The following is an 18,144-nucleotide window of genomic DNA, read 5'->3' as shown; positions in this document are numbered from 1 at the left end:
CAGTTTGCCAACTTGTCGACAAATATGTGTGCAAGATATTTGGCCTACGGGCGTGTCGTCGTATATGGCTGCTCGATTTTCCGCCCTGCCCGACCGAAAATCCGTGACAGTTTAGTTTATGGCCCAAAGCATGTTGGGGCGTATCTCAGTTACATTCGAATGCATTGCTACGACAAAGCCAACAACAAGGCCGGGTCATTGTAATGAGCTTATATGCCTTTGATGCAAAAGGAGCCTCGTCAGGATATATACGTAGCTCCCCTTGGCGTGCAAGCTCATAAGTTCCAAAAGCTCCTGATCAAATTGTACCGGTTAAATGAGCAAATACAAATCACACCATTCAGCCAAATAATGACTGAATGCATCCCAACGCCCCTTAAAAATCAATACTGCTGCTCCTTTAATGTTCATTAATAGAAATCAAAGCTTAAATTCTATGAAGATTGGTGGTAAGTGAATTGTTGTTAAGGGCTAAAGGAGAAACATATTTCCGACTTATTGTAAAGAAAATGTTTGTATTTTTGTTGCAATATTTTATCTTATATCCATGAACTTCATTAACGCATAAAAAATGTAACTAGTTCTTGGGCTTGATTAGCTAAATACCAAAGCATAGGCCGGGACAACTATAAAGAGAAGAATCCGGCTGAGCCGTTGACCCGAATCCATCCACTTACCGCCCCCTAATATCTGCACCACCCACATGCACCCAATCTTCCAAAAACACCCGGCAACAATCCAGTGCACCTAGCCACTAATTGCTTTGGGCGTTGGAATGCCGGCCAGTTTGGCAGTCGGACAATGGCATTCGGGTTAGAGTGCTCCTCGCTGCAATCACGACCCCATTGTGACCTTAAGCAATTTCTGTGCCAGCAACTAATGTGTGGTACAGTTGCCACGCCCACTAATTACGGCGATGGCCGCACGCCCATTGGGTTGGGGGAAAAGCGAGAAATTGTTAATTAATTATCAGCTAGAGCTTGTACTCTTTATTGTTGTTGGGGTAATGCATTATGTTTATTAGTCTCCAGCGCTCTCCAGCGTTTATTTTTAGAATTTAGTCTGAATCGGAATAGATCAACTGCTTGGGCTTGCGGTAGATGTTGCTGATCTGGATACTTTCATCAGAATCTGATCCGTTAACCTTTTTGATCTTAGAGTTGCTGCAACTAGGTTCGTCTAACAAATCATCATCATCCTCGGACATATCGATACTATCATCCTCTTCGTTCGATTCGCCTATATCTCCACCATTATCAACCTTCTCATCGCCTAGCTGTTGGTTTTGGGGGGTTATGCCTTGAGTGTTATTTGGCATGACTACAGACTCCGTATCGCTACGAGGTGGCTCGACATCCGTATCATCAGCGGTGCAGTGATAGATGGGCTGGACACGTGGCTTCCGGCGATTCAACTGGAATTCGCGACGCTTTTCACGCTCTTCCTTGCGTAGGTTGGCCATTTCCTCCTTTGCACGCCGCTCACGATCCTGCACAGGATTAGCACCCATGTCCATTAGTACCTTTAACGCAGCCCGTTTGTGGTTTATTCATGGCTCGATTACGCAATCCCTGAACATGTCTTTGGCCAAAGTTCGAGTCCAATTTTGGACGCAGTGTCATCTTGTCCTTGATAGTACCATGCGATTGGTACAAACTGTCCAGACGGACATATAAATGGTTATGGTCATCGGTTACCGGATGATGCATCACGTCGAAAACCTCGCCGCCCACATGGAAGGTCTCGCTGCCGTCGGACCAGCGAACAATCCTTGAATTCGACTCCATCCCTTTATTCGGGCCCTCTCGCCAACGTACGGTTGTCTTAAGACGACTTATAAAATCATTCCGAGACTGTTCATCCTTTAGATCTTCTGGAGTTATGAGATTCTCCAAGGATAGGGCATTGTAAGCCTTAGATTCCACGGGTATAAAGTGTGGCATCCTCAGGAACTGCGATGGTCCCTCAAGGATACCAAAACTTTCAGCCGGAATCGTGGCATTAAACTTCACCGTCAACTCGTTTCCAAATATTTTACGATAATGGTCATCAATGGACGGTACAGGTTTTATAACTTTAGTTATTCCTTCTCGGCTGTTATATGTGAATTCCGAATTAGATGATTTATTTTCGGCACTTGAAACTGATTTCTCATCCTCAGAGTTATTACCGGAACCGCCATTTAAACTAGGATCATCAGAAGAGGAAAACTCTAACTCAGACATGAGATGTGTCAAGGCAGTCTTTTCTTTGGGTTTGACGGCTTGGATTGCTTATCAGAATCCATTAAACTGAATTTCGGAGGCGGTGAACCGCATTGAGAGGCGATGATCAACCTTGTGGGAGATCCAAGTTCGGGCGATGAAATTGGAGAATATTGTGGGAAAAGCTTTGCTGGCAAAACTTCTTTCTTTTCATAACTCTTTTCATTGAGATTATTTCCTAAGATCAAATTTGAATTGTCGTTGGCTTCTTTTGGCAAAGGTGTTGGTTCTTCATTCTTATCACCCGTTCCACCTTCTGCGTATTCCTGTAAAGCAGCTATAATTTCGTTGGGGTCTAAAAAGGCGCCACTAGAAGCTTCGTTTAAGTTAAGATTGTTATTATTAATCATGCTCGATGGGATGGAAATGCCCTTATTAATATCATTTTCTTTTATGGCATTTTTTTGTTGGGTATCAGGAATATCTGGTGCGGGACTAGCCGATACTACACAATCATTGGTATTAGGATTGCTCTGGGAGCTCGGAACCAGAGAAGTTTTAGTTGGTGGCTGTTCATCGCCGGCAGTATTGCCTGATTTTTCTTCATTATCTTCCTTATGCTTTATACTTGCTTCGTTTGGATTCGAAGTAGAGTTGTTACCGTTTTTTTTGAAGATTTATCGCACTTGCTAGAAGTAGAGCGATTGCTGGAATCGCTCTCGGTGCTTATATTCCATGAAGAAATGCTGGAATATTCTAAATCTGATGGAATTTTTGCTGATGTCATTAAATTCGTATCACCTGGTGATTTTGTAACTCCACTAACATTATTTATCGTTTGTCGTGGAGAAAGTGAAAGGCTTATACATTTGCCTGAAGTATCTGGCTGAACGCTGAAAAAATCTAGATTACCAAACATCTTATAATAGATTTTAAAACCACTTACTTGCTATTCAGGTTAGACAAATTGCTAGGGGCTTCATTATTTGCTGATATAAAATAATTTTATTTTTAACATAAATTGTTATTGAAAATAGTCCATACAGACCTTCCATGTTTCTATGCTTGCAGTTAACTTCAGGGTTGATCTATTAAGCCTTATAAATCTCAATCAATTTAGTTCAAAGGAAACAAATTTTCTTTCGCTGCACACTGATTGTTCAATGACAGCAGACTATAATGACATTTACAATCGATTAATAATCAGAGTTGCCGCTAACTGGGTAGTCACCTATATTTCTGTCAATCAGTGTTGTGGAAGGCATAAACATATCTTTCACTTTTGATTTTGCAGTTCTAATTTAAATAGTTATAACTAATTCCTGAACGTTTTTGGTACTATTTAGAAATGCTTATAGTAAATACAAACCATTTCTGTAGCACAATTTTGGGGAAAGGGCCAACATCAGTGTTTTTAAACACACTACTATTTATTTTAAGATTACACTTAAGAAAGAACATTGCAAGTATGTAGTGTTGCTAAAGACACAATAAAAACTATGTATTTTCAGAGTTTGCATATCTGCATTAAAACGTAAAAGAAGAATGCAAGTCATGCTACTCCTAACCAAAAAAAAATATAAAAATAATTACCATCCTAACCATTTACGCTTATAAGATGAGCGGGTTTTGTCCCTTTCCTTATTTATTCGATTTTTATAATATATCGGATTAAAGGGTTAAACATTCCCAGTACTAAAACGCTTATTTGGTTTTATTTGGGTTATGTTATAAAATATTCGAGCCCTGCCATAATATGGGGCAATTATAAAAGCAAAAATATAAAAATAAAAAGCGGTATTAATTTAATATTGTTCAGACAGCGGCAGACCTCGCCGCTTTATGCCCTTCGCCCACTCAAACCCATTTGGAATGCCAACAGAAGGGCAATAAAACATGCATCGCCATTTCCCACTCGTCATCATCGACTCTCTTGACGATATGGCCCCGGTATAACCCCGGTATTGCCTTATTGCCGAATACCGTATGGGCATAAGCTCTGTGCTTTTTTGCATTTTAATATTTTTATGAGTTCTCGATTAATTAAAACTCAACAACAAGCACCTGGGCCAGCGAATCGGCGTCGCCGGCACGGAAATGCATATTGCATATTATCCGGCGAAAAGGTCATCAACTCGAAAGCAAAGGACGACAGCCACTGGCGAAATGCGGATCAAATGATTTATTCATAAATTCCGCATACGCTAAGGGCGCAAAAAAATGCTTGTAAGCCGCAAATAATTATTTACAATAAGTCGACGGTAATGAGGTTGCCGTGGCAGCCGTAAAAACCTGAACCTGTCGTTAAGGATTTTCAACGTAAATTAATAAACGGCGAATTAAACGAATGTGCCGAGTAGTTGATGTCCTTATGTACGGGTGCAATAATTGCCTGTCAACTGCTTAACGCTTAACTTGGCCCCAAGCACTGAGAGGTCATCTGAATGGTAATCAAATTAATAAAAGAGAAAAATAAATGCACTTAAATTTATTTAATTCATCAGAATTTAACTCAGACTACATAAAAGTTGATATGGTATGTCTAGCCAAGAGAATTGTGTCAGAAATTGTTTTAATTTTTAATTTTTCATGTCAAAATAGATCATATTTTTTGGATTTTCGTTTCTATCACAACAAGCCAAATCCGCTCCAAAATTCAATTTTAACATTTTCAAAATTAACAAAGTTATTTTCAAATTCTTAAATTCTTAAAACATGGCATATAGCGGTATGGAGCTACCCGGAATATTTTGTCCAGATGTAAGAATCTTTATTAATTAAGTTATTTTTATTTAATGCAGTTAAATTTGTATGCCAGGAAAGCGTTGAGCAGTTTGCAAGACTTTACGGAAGTGATAATGTTGGAAAAATGATGATAATAGCCTCGACCACTCGGCCTCAAAACAATTATCCAATTAATATGCAAGCCCCAGTTCATCCACAAACTGGAACAATGGAAGCCAACCCCTCCAGGTTCAACCGGAATCCACCAACAGTTGACGACCGAAATCTAAGATATATTCCTCCATATAATGCTTAGTTAGTTGAAATATCATAAAATGAGATTGATAATATTAAATTATATTATTATTTAGCGCACTCCAAGGATCTAGGCCCAACATCCATGGCGGATGTGGTGACCACTACCATACTTCATCGAATTTCAAGAACTATAAGCCTGAATATCCTGCGCATCACGCCCAGCAAGAGGTTCATAGTCAACAGGGAATGCATATGAATTATTCGTGTCTACCTCCGCCTGGACCGAGATTTGCGTGGCTTTAAGCCGTATATAAACTTTCCTTGTATGAAACTTATTGTAGGTGAACTGTTTAATTACATATCAAAATATAATGTTGTAACGCTCTTCATTAATGATACTCTTAATTTTAAAATGTCTGAAAATCATTTTGTAATTGCTAGTTGCAAAAATTCTCATTAATAATGATTAAATTCGAATTTTCTTCTAAACGGGATACATGCGCCTGAGAAAAAACTAAAATAATGAAAATAAACAAACTAACAGTTTAAAATAATTTTCACAAAAGTTTTCGCACAAAACAAGGGGCAAACAGAGAGTGAAAAAATGGCGAAAAAGAGCTAAAATCGTTTGTATTTTCTTTCTGTTTGTTCGGGAGCTCTCAACTGCGCCATTCAAGTTTGTTAAACATTAAAATGGAGCTGCAATAGAAAAACGCTAACTAAACGCGAGCAGACAGCAAACAAAGCATCCCGCCTTTGAGGGTGTATGTGTGGGAGTATGGGTAAAACCAACACAAACACACTTCAACCCACACACATCGCCTGCCAGGCATAGTGCAAAATAAACCAACAGCAAAAATAAATATTAAAATTTGTGCAATAAAATGCCGAGCAATAAAACTAAAATAAGTCAGAGGAAAACCAAAAAAAAAAAAAAAAAAAAATGGAAAGCAGTAGAAAAGTTTTATCCTTAGAGCAAGTGTGTTAGTGTTTTCTTATAGACCGCCATCGGAAGTGGCAAGCGGCTCAAGTTGCGAAATACATACACATGCCACACCATCACCCACTACACCACCTCCACCACTTACTGTCTGTCTGCCAGTGTTGAAAAGCGCTCGGAGAGGGAGGTGTAGGCAGCCCAGGCTGGCAGTTAGTTTATCGCGCTCACCAAATCTGGGGAACCGGCAGGATATGGAAGGCACAGGGGGCGCGGCACAAGTAATACAATGTATACGAAAATAAAGAATCCAGATTGTTGAGCAGGCCAGGCAATCGCCAGAGAGAATGCTGTAAAAATAAGTTTAATATATCCGCATTAAGATTGCCCAAGATTACCAGTCTCCAAGTTAGCACACTTGCAGTGTTGCCAAGTTTTTGGCTTGAATAATTTTAACAAATTTAGTTTTTAATAAAATTTAAGAGTTTAGTGTTAAAATATTTTATAGTCTTCGGCCTTTCAGATTTAATTTAAAGGTGGCTTAAGATCTAGTTATTTCTGAGGCAACCTTGATTATCCTTTTAAGTGTGTCATCTATATCTGTTCGTACTATCCATGATTTATAATTTTAAAATAAGCTAACTTATGGAAAAATAGCCAAGTGGATCATCCTTGGCCCTTCAAGATGGCGCTTGTCGATGGCGGAATTCACTTTGCGGTTGACTTTCGCCTTAAAGTATGCAACGTTCTTCTGCACTTTTTGGCTGGGGCAAAGCAAGGCAAACATCACGAGGCAAGCAAAAAGCCAAAGCAAGCATGTGATGTGTGGGAAAGAATAACAAGGGGAAAAATCGAAGCGGAAAAAGCGCTTGGGGAAAATGCCAAGCGAAGGACACCGACGGGGGTTTAAGGGGATTGGTGAGGGAAGCAGAGAGGAATGAAAAGCCAACACCTGCCAGCGGAAGGCGGATAGCGGATGTGGGAGGGGCTTGTTGTGCGGACTGTTTTCGGTTGCCGCTGCCGCTCGGAATTCAATAAAGTGCCGCAAATGATTACTGCATAAAAGAAATGTGCAATCCTGTTTGCCGGTGTTTTTGCAGCTTGTGCATCCGGCAGCATTTAGTCGATGAGAAATGGTGGAAGAAGATAAAAGTTATGCGAACACAACTGCGGTTAAAACAATAGCATCAATAGCATTGCAAATAGAATAAAGAAACTTTGTTCATAGTAAACTAAATACCCAAAATTGGAAAATTAATTTCATTTTATGGAAACTTTAACAGCTGAAAAAGATTGATGACTTCTTAAATTCAGGTAATTACACAAAGTCACTCCTTAACTGATTTGATAAAACTATCAATTTAATAAAAAAAGAAGTATTTTAATAAACAATATTCCTTTCATTTTGATAAGAGAGATATTTCATTTGATTAATTTATTTTTAATAATAAAACGAAATTCCCAAGTTAACTTATGTTTTTCTAAGGCATAACTATCAAACTAACCCCATCTATGCTTGTGTACGCCAAGAAATAAGCAAATGACGAATGGCTATGCAGCGGTAATAAAAATTAGATTATTCCATCAGGACTGAAATTGATTTTCCTCCTTCATCCTGGTCTAACTCAGAAATCGATTTAATATGCACCGAGGGCTTTCGCCCGATATCCACACAGCCGCCTGCCTGACAACCACATTCTCCTTGAAGGTAAGGTTGCCGTAGATAACCAAGCGGAACTGTGGCCTTTTTTCCACTTTGCTTGGCGGCTGCTCGCCCAGTTAGATGGCTATCAACGCCCTCGACAGACAGTCGTTGGAACATCTCGACGAATGTCGCAGCAAATGCAACGGAAAAGCGTCAACTTAATGGTCCACAACTGTTGTAATGTTCGCCACGTTGCCATAGCTGATGCTGTTGCTGTTGCTATTGCTGATGTTGCTAGTGGATTCGTGTTGCCGGGGTGTCAGCATTAGTCAATGCTCGAGGGCGGGGTGGCACAAATGATTTTATGTATGGCTTGAAGCATTGCAGCAGAAGCAGCAGCAGAGGCCGCGACAACAGGACGACAGCAATGGCACAAAGCAACAAACATGCAACAATAAAGTTTTATGAAACAACAGCAACTACTGGAAAAGTGCTTATTGCTTGTTGTTCTTGTTGCTGTAGATGCTATTGCTGCTGATGCTGTTGCTATTGCTATAGTTGCTGCTGCACCTGACGCTGCGTTGAACTCATCTCCGACGTTGCTGTCGCCGTTGTAGCTTTCGGCCATTTCCGTCAGCCAGCGCACTTAGTGCCACGCAGCGATACAGACATGAATACACAAATGCACTCAACGAATTAATTTTAATTTATCAAAAGCACCTTTTTTCTCCCAGGGTGCTAACTGAAAAGTTTAAGCAGCTAATTTATTTTCACACAAACTTAAAAAAAACTGTGGTTATTAAACAACTTAAGTGTACTTATATAGTTTTTTATTTATTTTCTTTTTAATATTTTTGGCTTATGTTGAGCTTTAAAAAGACGACGAGCCAAAGCCGCTGGAGCTTTCAACAATGGTTATATTTTTACTTATTACCACAGAAACTGTAGTATTTAATTAATAAATTCAAGGCACTTTATGTAATAAAAATCTATTTTTATAATCGACACGTCCCATTTACTCACACTTCTCAACCAAGAAAAAATCCAAACGAAAAGGATTAACAATCAATGATTTTATCTTAGCTTAACCTCGGTTCATCAGATTTATATAGATACTTAAGGAGACCATGTAGTCAGCCTACTACATTTACAACTAAGAACTTATTTGAATTACCTTAAACTACAATTAAAAACTTCAGTGTATAGACGGAAAACTGCAGACGAGACGCGCATGCAAACTTCCCAGTTAATGACGCAACTGTGGCGTGTTTGTAAAGTGTTGAAATTGAAATTATACCTTTGGGGGCTTTTGGAGTTGTTGCTATTGTTATTGTTGTTACTGGCTATGTTGTTGTAGCTGTTGCACACAAAATGCATTCAAGTGTAGTTGCGTCAATGTTTGTTGTTTTTGTTGTTGCTGGACGAACAACAATAGCAACAATAATGTTAATGAAAACAAACATTACCGAGAACAGCAACAGCAACAGCAGCAGCAGCAGTAGGAAAGCAGAAAGGATCGCAGCTGAAAAGCAGCAACAATTCAGCCCTGAACAACAAAACAGCAAAACGCCCTTAGCCAAATTGCCAAAGCAAAGACATTAGACCTCACAGACTCGGCAAAGTTTCAGCCTGGGTATCCAACAACTATGGCAACTAATGCATATATGAAGGCAATTCCAGTTTCGTTGTTGCTTAATTAAGTTATGAAAAGTTCAATATTGAGTGAATAAAATATCTACACCAAGCGAACTAGGCGAAAGTTTCTATGAAAAACAATAATAAAATACTGACTAAAAGATTATTTTAGATTTGATATATTAGGTCTTTGGTAATTGACAAAGCAATCAATAGAATTGTAATTGTTTTTGAAAATTGTGTTTTCTAAACTTTAATCCAATGATGTCTCTTAATAAACATGTGTAAGCTTTAATGACTTAGATCTTTTGCAATATTTTCCTTTGTTCTCTTCAAAAAGAAGTTTAAGTTTTAAAGCTTGAAAATTCAATGTGGCCAGTTTAAGGTTTCTTGCCTTTTAAAAGCCAATGTGACCGTGTGCTGCAATCTAAAGTAATTATTACAACAGCTGCTGGTAACTTTATTTTACAAGCTTGTTTTTCTTTTCAAACAAAAAAGTTCAGCCATTTAATTAAGTTCAAATAAAATTGGCATTCAATTTGCCTTCATCTCGCGATTCGTATTCATTGTCTGTGCAATGCCGTGGACATCATTTAAGTACACTAATACCGATTTACGAGCCCAGCTTCATCTATGTAGAACGCCCAGGACATAAACACGCTCCACCTCATCTCTCAGCTGGGGCATTCTCATTTGCCATTGCCAACCAATAAACTAAAATAAAATGCCAACGCAGGACACTTAAAAGTCTGTAACTTTTTATGGCCAACGGACGAGCGCTGATGATGGCTGGCCACATCATTATCAACGTCAACGTCGTTGTCTCTCGCCTCATCCTTTGTCCAACTGCCCTCCACTTTTTTTCACCATCACTCCCAGCATCACTCCAATCCAATCCTCTTCTATCCGCATTTTCCCGCTCGCATCTCATCTGCTGATGAACCGAAGCCGGAAAGACAAAGGCGACAAAATAATAAGAAGAGGGAAAAAACCTACTCAAAGTTAATCAAATTAAGTTTCGGCTGCTTTTGTAAATCTGGGCAAACAATGAACCCCATTCCCACTGAAGGCGAAAAGAGAGTTCCCAGAAAGGACAACGAATAGACCAATGGACGCGTAAATTAATCATCTTTTTTTTGCCGCTATCCTCATGCTCCAACGTTTTTGTCTAGCCTAGGAACTTTAGCTTGGGATGGTGGTTTTGCGGTTTGGTGACGTTGAATGATATTTCCTCTTTTAGCTGCTTAAAAAACGGGGAATTTATCAAGGGGCGGTAAATAGGTAAAACGATAGAACATTTCCAACAAAGTTGTAATTAAACTTTTAGGACTGATCTTGGTAGTTGGTCAATCAGAACTCAGAATATTTCAACATAATATATATTAAAAAGTAACCACTTCTGAAACAAATCTACTCCTTTTCAAGGGTATTTTCTTAACCCCTACTAATCAGTCTCCTTAAATTCCATTTGCACCACACTTTTTTAGCCGCTTTCTTGGGTTATTTATGCCCTTGCGGTTTGTTTATATCCTTGGACATCCTTTAGCCTGGCCAGGCAACTTATTACGAAACTTATTAACAAAGTCAACACGCTTTGAAGGCAACAACAACAGAAACAAAAAAACGAAGCTTCCACAAAAAGAAACGAACAGTTTATTATGCCAAGCAGCGTTTCCCATTAGGAATAACCCTTCCTGATAATCCCCGTTACTTGAGCGGAAATGTAATGGCGGACAGCAACTCTTGGCCAGACTTCCGCTCATTTCCGGTGCGACATTTATTCATTATGATTTGCTCATTTTTCGGTGGGTACTTTTCGGTTCTTAATTGCAAGAGTTCGGACGCCTTTTATTTGCAAATAATTAAAAATGATTTTACCCGCCAAAAACCCCTCCCACGTTGGACTCTAATTTATTTACCCAAGGAATTGTACAAAGTTTTTGTGGTGCACGAATCTGAATGGAAATCTTGGGTCCAACCAACCGACCGTTCGTTCGTTACCCCAAAAAATGTTGACCCGCATTCGCAATTGAATCAGCAATTTGGTCCGCTGATGTGGGTTTGGTATTCTGTGAGTTATGTGTGCCTAATTGAATGGGAAGTCTGGGCCAAATCGGGTGAGTGAGGTCCTGGCAAACTTTGCTGTCATGGCAAGTATATATCTGTCTACATCTAACTAACTAACTGACCGGCTGCAGCCTTTCCTATTCAATCTTCTGGTCCCCAACAAAATTGTAATAAATATTTATAGACACAGGCAAACACACACACACACACATACACAAACACACACAAAAAAATAGAAATGGTAAAATAATAGCCAAAGCCATAAAATTGCTGGCTAACACTTACGCAGAAATGGAATTTGTCTATGTGTTCGTGCGGTTTCCACACACACTGCACTTTGCGTGAGAAGCCCACTCATTTTTAATAGAAAACCACAATTGCCCATTCAATTTACTATAAGTGTGTGTGTGTGTATCTGTGTATATGAACCAGGATTTCAACGGGCTCCACAACATTATTGTATATATTTGTAGTTGTTACTGCTTTGGTTACAGTTAATATGTAATATAAATGTCTGGGCAGAACTAATAGTGTTTGCATTGCATAATGAAATAATTAAATAAATTGAATCAAAATCAAATATTTGATAAATATGCAAGTAATAATTTGTGGCTATGAAAAAGTGAGAAAGGCTAGTTGGAAATTACATTTCAGAATTTATTTGGAATTTGGGTAGGAAATTCAAGGATTTTTATATCTCGGATATTTTCTTTTCAAATCAAAAAAAAAATTGGATTTTTAGTTTGGAATCGAAGAACAATATAATAATAAAAACAAGAATTTGATTATCAGTTCTGAAACTAAAACCAATAAAAATCATTTACATTTAATGAAATCTATTGGTCAATTATTTAACAATTATTTATTTTGAAAGGAAAAATGCTTAATCTAATTTTTTTAATATCTTGAATTACTTGAATAAAAATGCAAAATGCTTTTAATTGTTTTCCTTTGGCAGACAAGTGAAATATTTATATGAAAAGCATTTTTATTACGGCAGCCACGTTAAGACCCTTTTCCAATCCCTTTTCGCACGCAACGTGTGTTCATGCCAGGCCAAATTAAATTTTACATTAATTGTGAAAAGAATGCAAACGGAAAGAAGGCCAGAAACAAAAGGCAGCTGAAGAGAGTGAGAGAGAGTTACTTAAAATTCATGACTCGGCACAGGATGGCATTGGAAAGTCTTTTCGGCTATAACACTTAAGTGTAGGAACAATCTGTGTTTCTGTATGTGTATTGTTGTAGGTCATAAATTAACTCTCTGCCGGCAAAAGGAATAAAAAAAGAATATATATATAGAGGAATAGAGTCGCTGAGGGGATTTTATTTATAGGAGGAGAGAACTCTAGGTTTCTTTTTCTGAGTGTGTATGTGTGTGTGTGCTGTAACGAGGCCAAGCTGCAAATGTATCTTCTTCTTCTGCCTTTTTCTGTTTCGGTTTTGGCTTCAGTACTTCGGTACTGTTCCTCTGTTACTGTTGTTGCCACTTCCTGGCCTTTTTTACGGCCTTGCACATCTCTTACAGCTTCACTTTATGCTCCAATTATAAGCGGAGCACGAGCATATCCTGTTCAAACACAAGCACATGCCAAGTACTGAGATTTCAGCCTGTTCCTCAGTTAGTAACCATTTCACTCCGCCTCTTTCCCCTATTGCGGTTTACTGTTTCGCCGTTGATTTTGTTTGTTTATTTCCGCTAAATTAATGGCGTCCACTACTGACACTTCCGGCTCACTCGCACAAGCATAAGCACACACAAAAACAGACACACACACAAGCCACAGAGAGTGAAAGAGAGAGCTTAAATGGAGTTGTGGCTGGCATTCCTTGTTAATCAGCCTTTTGCCATTATCCTTTTACATGCCACTCCGATTATGAACATCATTAGTTACCGCTCGCTGATTCTCTGGCTAGGCTAGCACGTTGAAGATTTATGGCCCGCCAGCCATGTCCCTTCCCTAGGTTCTATTACCCCCACCAGATTCTATTACTTGGGCGTAGTTACACTTAATTTGACATGCATAATTGTGCGTATGTTTGGGGATACACTTCTGACTAACTGGTAAGCAACTCAAATTGGCTTCTTAAGGTGACTCAATTAAAAAATAACAAAAAAGATTTGGAAAATATATACAAATTAAGAAAATATGTAATTTAGGTATTCGCCAATAAATTAATTATTTAATAAAATAGACCCATGGAGACCTTCTGAAAGTCACCGCTATTTTTGTTACTGCATACTTTTAGGCATATATTTCTTTTCAAAGCCGTTCTGTGATTTCAATGTCGCTCCTTAAACTGTTTTTTGGAGATTTCTTTTTCAAATTCAAAATTTCAAAAAAGCAGAAATAAGTTCTATTATATTAAAGATCAAAGTAGAGATATAATATTTTAATTAATTCTTGAAAGCGGTTATTATTCATTAAGTGGTAGACTTTTCACAAGCAACTGTGGTCCACCCTGGGGAACAAATAAAAGACTGCCTTATCGTCCTCATTATATACTCCATTATCAGAGATTTACTTCTATTACTTCGCGTTGAATCATTGCTGGGTAACGGGTAATATTTTGCTCCAACACAACGAACATCTATTTAGAGGACAATAGCTCCATGGCAGAGGAGAAAGTGGCCTGTCCATGTTAACTGCAACTTGTTTTTATGCCCAGTTCTCGGTCCAATTGACCCTGCACAATTCAACAACTTCTGGGCCACTCCTCCACTGCCCACTGCCTCCCCTTCTCCCATATTCCATTGCCCATTTTGGCCATTTCGTTCAGTCAATTGACGCCAACTGTGGCCTGGCTACTACGCAACGTGTCGCTTAATTGATAACGACGTCAACAAAATGGATGCCATGGTCGCAATTGGGTCGAAAACAACAATAATAGCAGCAGCAGTAGGAGCCAGAGTATGAGCAGGAGCAGCAGGAGCTGGAGCTGGTCCTGAAACTAAGGCTCAAACCGAAACGGGCTGAATCGAACAATCAAAAGGACGACAACAGAAATGCGTTGGCAGAATCGAAAAAAATGTCCCAAACTCACATACACACTCTCACACACACACATGCAGGGAAAATTGTTTTCAAGTAGACGGCCACTTGACATCAAAAACATGCACATGTCGAAAACAATATGGCGACTATACATATGCGTTTGTGTGAGTGGTCAAACCGGAAGTAGCAAACACGAACGCACACACACGCAGTCCTTTATTTCTCCCCGGAGAGCAAACAAAAAAAAAGGCCGAGAGAGGGTGAATGTATTTTTAAGAGCTACAATTTTCCAAACAATTATTACAATTTGTATTGACCAAACGGCCTGAAGGGGAAGTTGTATATGTATTTGTATGTAGTCTGCTACATGGTATATAGTGGGAACCAAGTGTAAATAGGCAAATTTTAATGGTCACATTTTTATTATTGATTTTGTTATTGAAATACCAAGAAAAGGAAAACTAACATAAAAAAATAAAAAAAAACTTGAAATAACTCCTTACAATAAAGTTTAATTTGTATTTAAAAGGAAATATAAGAATCCAACGGAATATATAATTTCGCTACAACTGTTTCATTCGATCTCCAGAAAGATTTAAGCTGTCGGCTTGCAAGTCATATTTGCCTGCGAATTTCCGCCATTTTTTCGCGATTTCGTGTGAAATTTTAAAATTCCTGCTATATGCCCACAGGCTTCCACTAGCCCAACGGAACGGAAAAATATTAAACCAAAAATATATCCATGGCTCCTGTTCTACCGCCCACGATACGGCCGCCCAGAATTTATCTGCATATATTGCAATATCGTTAAAAATACGAAACAAAGAAAGTGTACAAAAAGACTTGCTTTATTTGAATGAAATTTCACCACAGGCTCTGGAAATTTATGATTTTAATTGGTTTGGTCAAGTGGAAATTTCAAAAAGCGTTTTTAATATGTTCGCCCAAAAAGGGCCGGAGACTTTTTGGCTTTTGTAATATGCTTTTCAGCAGCCGGCTCTCCCTCTGTTTTCCCCTTTGTGCCCCGTGCCCTGCAGTAATATTTCTGCTGTTGCTCTTTATAATAATTTTTCTCGTGGCCATGCATTTCTATTGATTGCCTTGTTCAACTGGAAAATGCGTTACAAAGCAAATAAAAGAAAAGTTTTTGATCCAACAATTTTTTTGTGTTTTTCTTTATTTTTTTCTGTTTGACCAATTGGGTAGACAAATTTGCCTTCAGTGCAATGAAAAAGTTTGTTTGGAAAAACAATATTAAAAATGCATAAATACATTTGCATATGGGTATAAAACGCGATATCTGCATAATGCTGGATGATGGGGGACTCCTGGTGGCGCGGAATTGGTTTAACTTCGTTTCTGTTTTATCCTTATTAAATTTTTATTTACATTTTTATTTAATTATTCCAGTGAGTCATGTGACTGTCATGAAATGGAAAAAATCATTCAGGATTTTTGAGCTTTTGTCACAGCACTACCGTCCGATTAAATTGGAGTACCTTTGAATGGGTTTTAAAGCGATGCTCTAGGGAAATCTTTTGAAATTAAAACCAGAATATTCATGCATTCATGCTTTTAACCAAATTTTTTTTGAATTTTAAGTTTTCATTGTATGTTAACGAAAGAAATGATAGCTAAACTGAAAAAGATATTCATTTTCCCTTAACAATGGCAAAACCTTAGATGAAAACAAAAGCTGGAGTCGATTGTAACAATAAGCTCAAAATCAGCAATGCAATTTGAACAGCAGGAGGTAATTTAAAACTCGGTAGTTTTGATTTAAGGAAATTAATTGACTCGTTAGACTTCCGAAATAAAAACAATGTTATTGATGCTTTTTTTTGCAAAATAATGTGGTTGATTCTGGGCAGTTTTCACCCAGTTTATGAATTCAGAACTAAGCCATTGTTTATGTCTTTTTTTATCCCATTTTTAACTCAATTATACTTTTTTATCATTGCGTCACCAGAATTTGCACAACCTTTATAAAAGTACAAAAACAAAACCTCAAAGGAGAATAACACCCAAATATGCACAGAATATTTAAATTTAAATAAAAACACAACTCCTTTTAGTTATTCAATCGTTTAGTTTCCTTTTCGATTAAAATATTTGACCAAAAAATATTATTTTATAGATTTAATCCTCGTTTAATAGTGGCTCAAAGGGCAAGCCTTGTTATATCGGCGTTTTTTCCCCATTTTATTTGTTTTTTGGTTTTTGTTTTCCTTTGGCCTCTGTGGGTGGGAAGCCCTTTATTTTATTTCTACAACCGCTGAACATGAAGCAATTGTTGGATATAACAATGCCATATAACTGACCATTAACAACAACAGCAACTGCAATAAAAGTCTTGCTGGGAACGAATATATGTGAAAAGTCCGAAAGAGGAAAGTTTTCATGGGTATGGGTGGGGAATAAGGCTCGCACAGGAAAATTGCTTTCGTTTTCCGGCATTTTTCAGAGCATTCAATTTTGTTCTTTTCGTCGGTTGCTTAAATTTCATAGTATGAGTGTCTGTCCTTGGTTCCTCCGCCTACAACAAAATGCCGATTAATACGCCTTAACTTGTTGGCACTCACAATCCCCCGCACAGACACGCCCAATGCCCCAGGCATTTCACGTTTGCTTGGACAAGGTCCTCAAATTAAATTACCCAACCTCCTCAGAAATACAAAAAAAAAAATAAAATAAAAATTGCTAGAAGATCAATTGATTTCCAGTCAAGAGGCGGCGGTGGCCAGTGGCAAATTCATTCAACCGGAATTAGTTATTCGGTTAGGTCACGGGAGAATCTCTGATGTCCCAGGACAATTTAGGCGCTTTTCATACCGCTCCGCCTCACATTACCGGGCGCAATTAATCAAGCGAGTTGCGTGTCCTCCGATGGATTGCTAAATGCGCCTCGGGCCGCTCCAACGGAAGCAGCTGGGGCATTAGGTTTCCTTCCTATCCGCCAGCGAATCGTGCAACATTTTGCGGTTCCGTTGACAACCAATTTGATGACGGCAATTTTCCCCACATCCCACTTGATCTCCCTCTGTGTGAGTGTTTGTGTAACAATCTCCGTTCACTGTCCGTGCTCTGATTTTGCGATACAATTGGAATAATTATGTGTTTACGGCATTTATATGTCGCCATTCGAAAATCGGTTTGTGGGTTATAATTTTGATGGGGGACTTCAAATAAGTAGCAATTATTTTTGCATGTACAAGCAGCTAAATGTGGCGAACAATGATATATACAAAATATATTTGCCAAGTTTTAATTGGGTACACAAAATTAGTTAAGATTTATTGGGATTAGTTGGATATTCCGGAGTGGATTTTATAAAGTTCTAACTAAGTTTAATTTATTGAATTTATAATTTTCTATTTGTCCTTTTAAAGGTTCTTAATTTTCCCAACTCTACATTTCAATTTCAGTCCTTACAATCACAGATAATTCGATCCTTTCTCTGCTTAACCCTAAAATCTTCCTTTAATTCATACCACCTTTGATACCTCATCCGAGCAGACTTAACCCACCACTGACTGCCGAATTGTCAAAGACAATTACAGAGCTATCGATGTGAGCTAAGCTCTCTACTCGGCTTTGGGCTCTTTGACAATGAAGGCGCTGATTGATTGTGTGGCAGCGATTCATATATCAAATCATCATGTAAATGCGTTGAGGGCA

The 18,144-nt window shown here is 38.3% G+C and overlaps 2 protein-coding genes across 2 annotated transcripts; one reads left to right on the top strand and one right to left on the bottom strand.

Moving 5' to 3' along the window:
- Nucleotides 1–962: 962 nt before the first annotated feature.
- LOC108117068 (another transcription unit protein) lies at nucleotides 963–2,225 on the bottom strand. The gene is given in 2 exon segments (XM_017229241.2): nucleotides 963–1,525; nucleotides 1,527–2,225. Coding segments are annotated over 2 exon segments (1,167 nt in total). The 3' UTR covers nucleotides 963–1,057.
- Nucleotides 2,226–4,805: 2,580 nt separating this feature from the next.
- LOC108117078 lies at nucleotides 4,806–5,575 on the top strand. Its single transcript, XM_017229251.2, has 3 exons — nucleotides 4,806–4,964; nucleotides 5,023–5,243; nucleotides 5,300–5,575. The coding sequence occupies exons 1-3, from the start codon at nucleotides 4,920–4,922 to the stop codon at nucleotides 5,487–5,489; spliced, it is 456 nt and encodes a 151-aa protein (XP_017084740.2). The 5' UTR covers nucleotides 4,806–4,919; the 3' UTR covers nucleotides 5,490–5,575.
- Nucleotides 5,576–18,144: the final 12,569 nt, after the last annotated feature.

Source organism: Drosophila eugracilis, unplaced genomic scaffold (genome assembly GCF_018153835.1).
Source record: "Drosophila eugracilis isolate 14026-0451.02 unplaced genomic scaffold, ASM1815383v1 contig_440, whole genome shotgun sequence".
Classification (NCBI taxonomy): domain Eukaryota; kingdom Metazoa; phylum Arthropoda; class Insecta; order Diptera; family Drosophilidae; genus Drosophila; species Drosophila eugracilis.
Note: the sequence above shows the minus strand (reverse complement) of the source record. Positions and strands in the feature narration are given on the sequence as shown.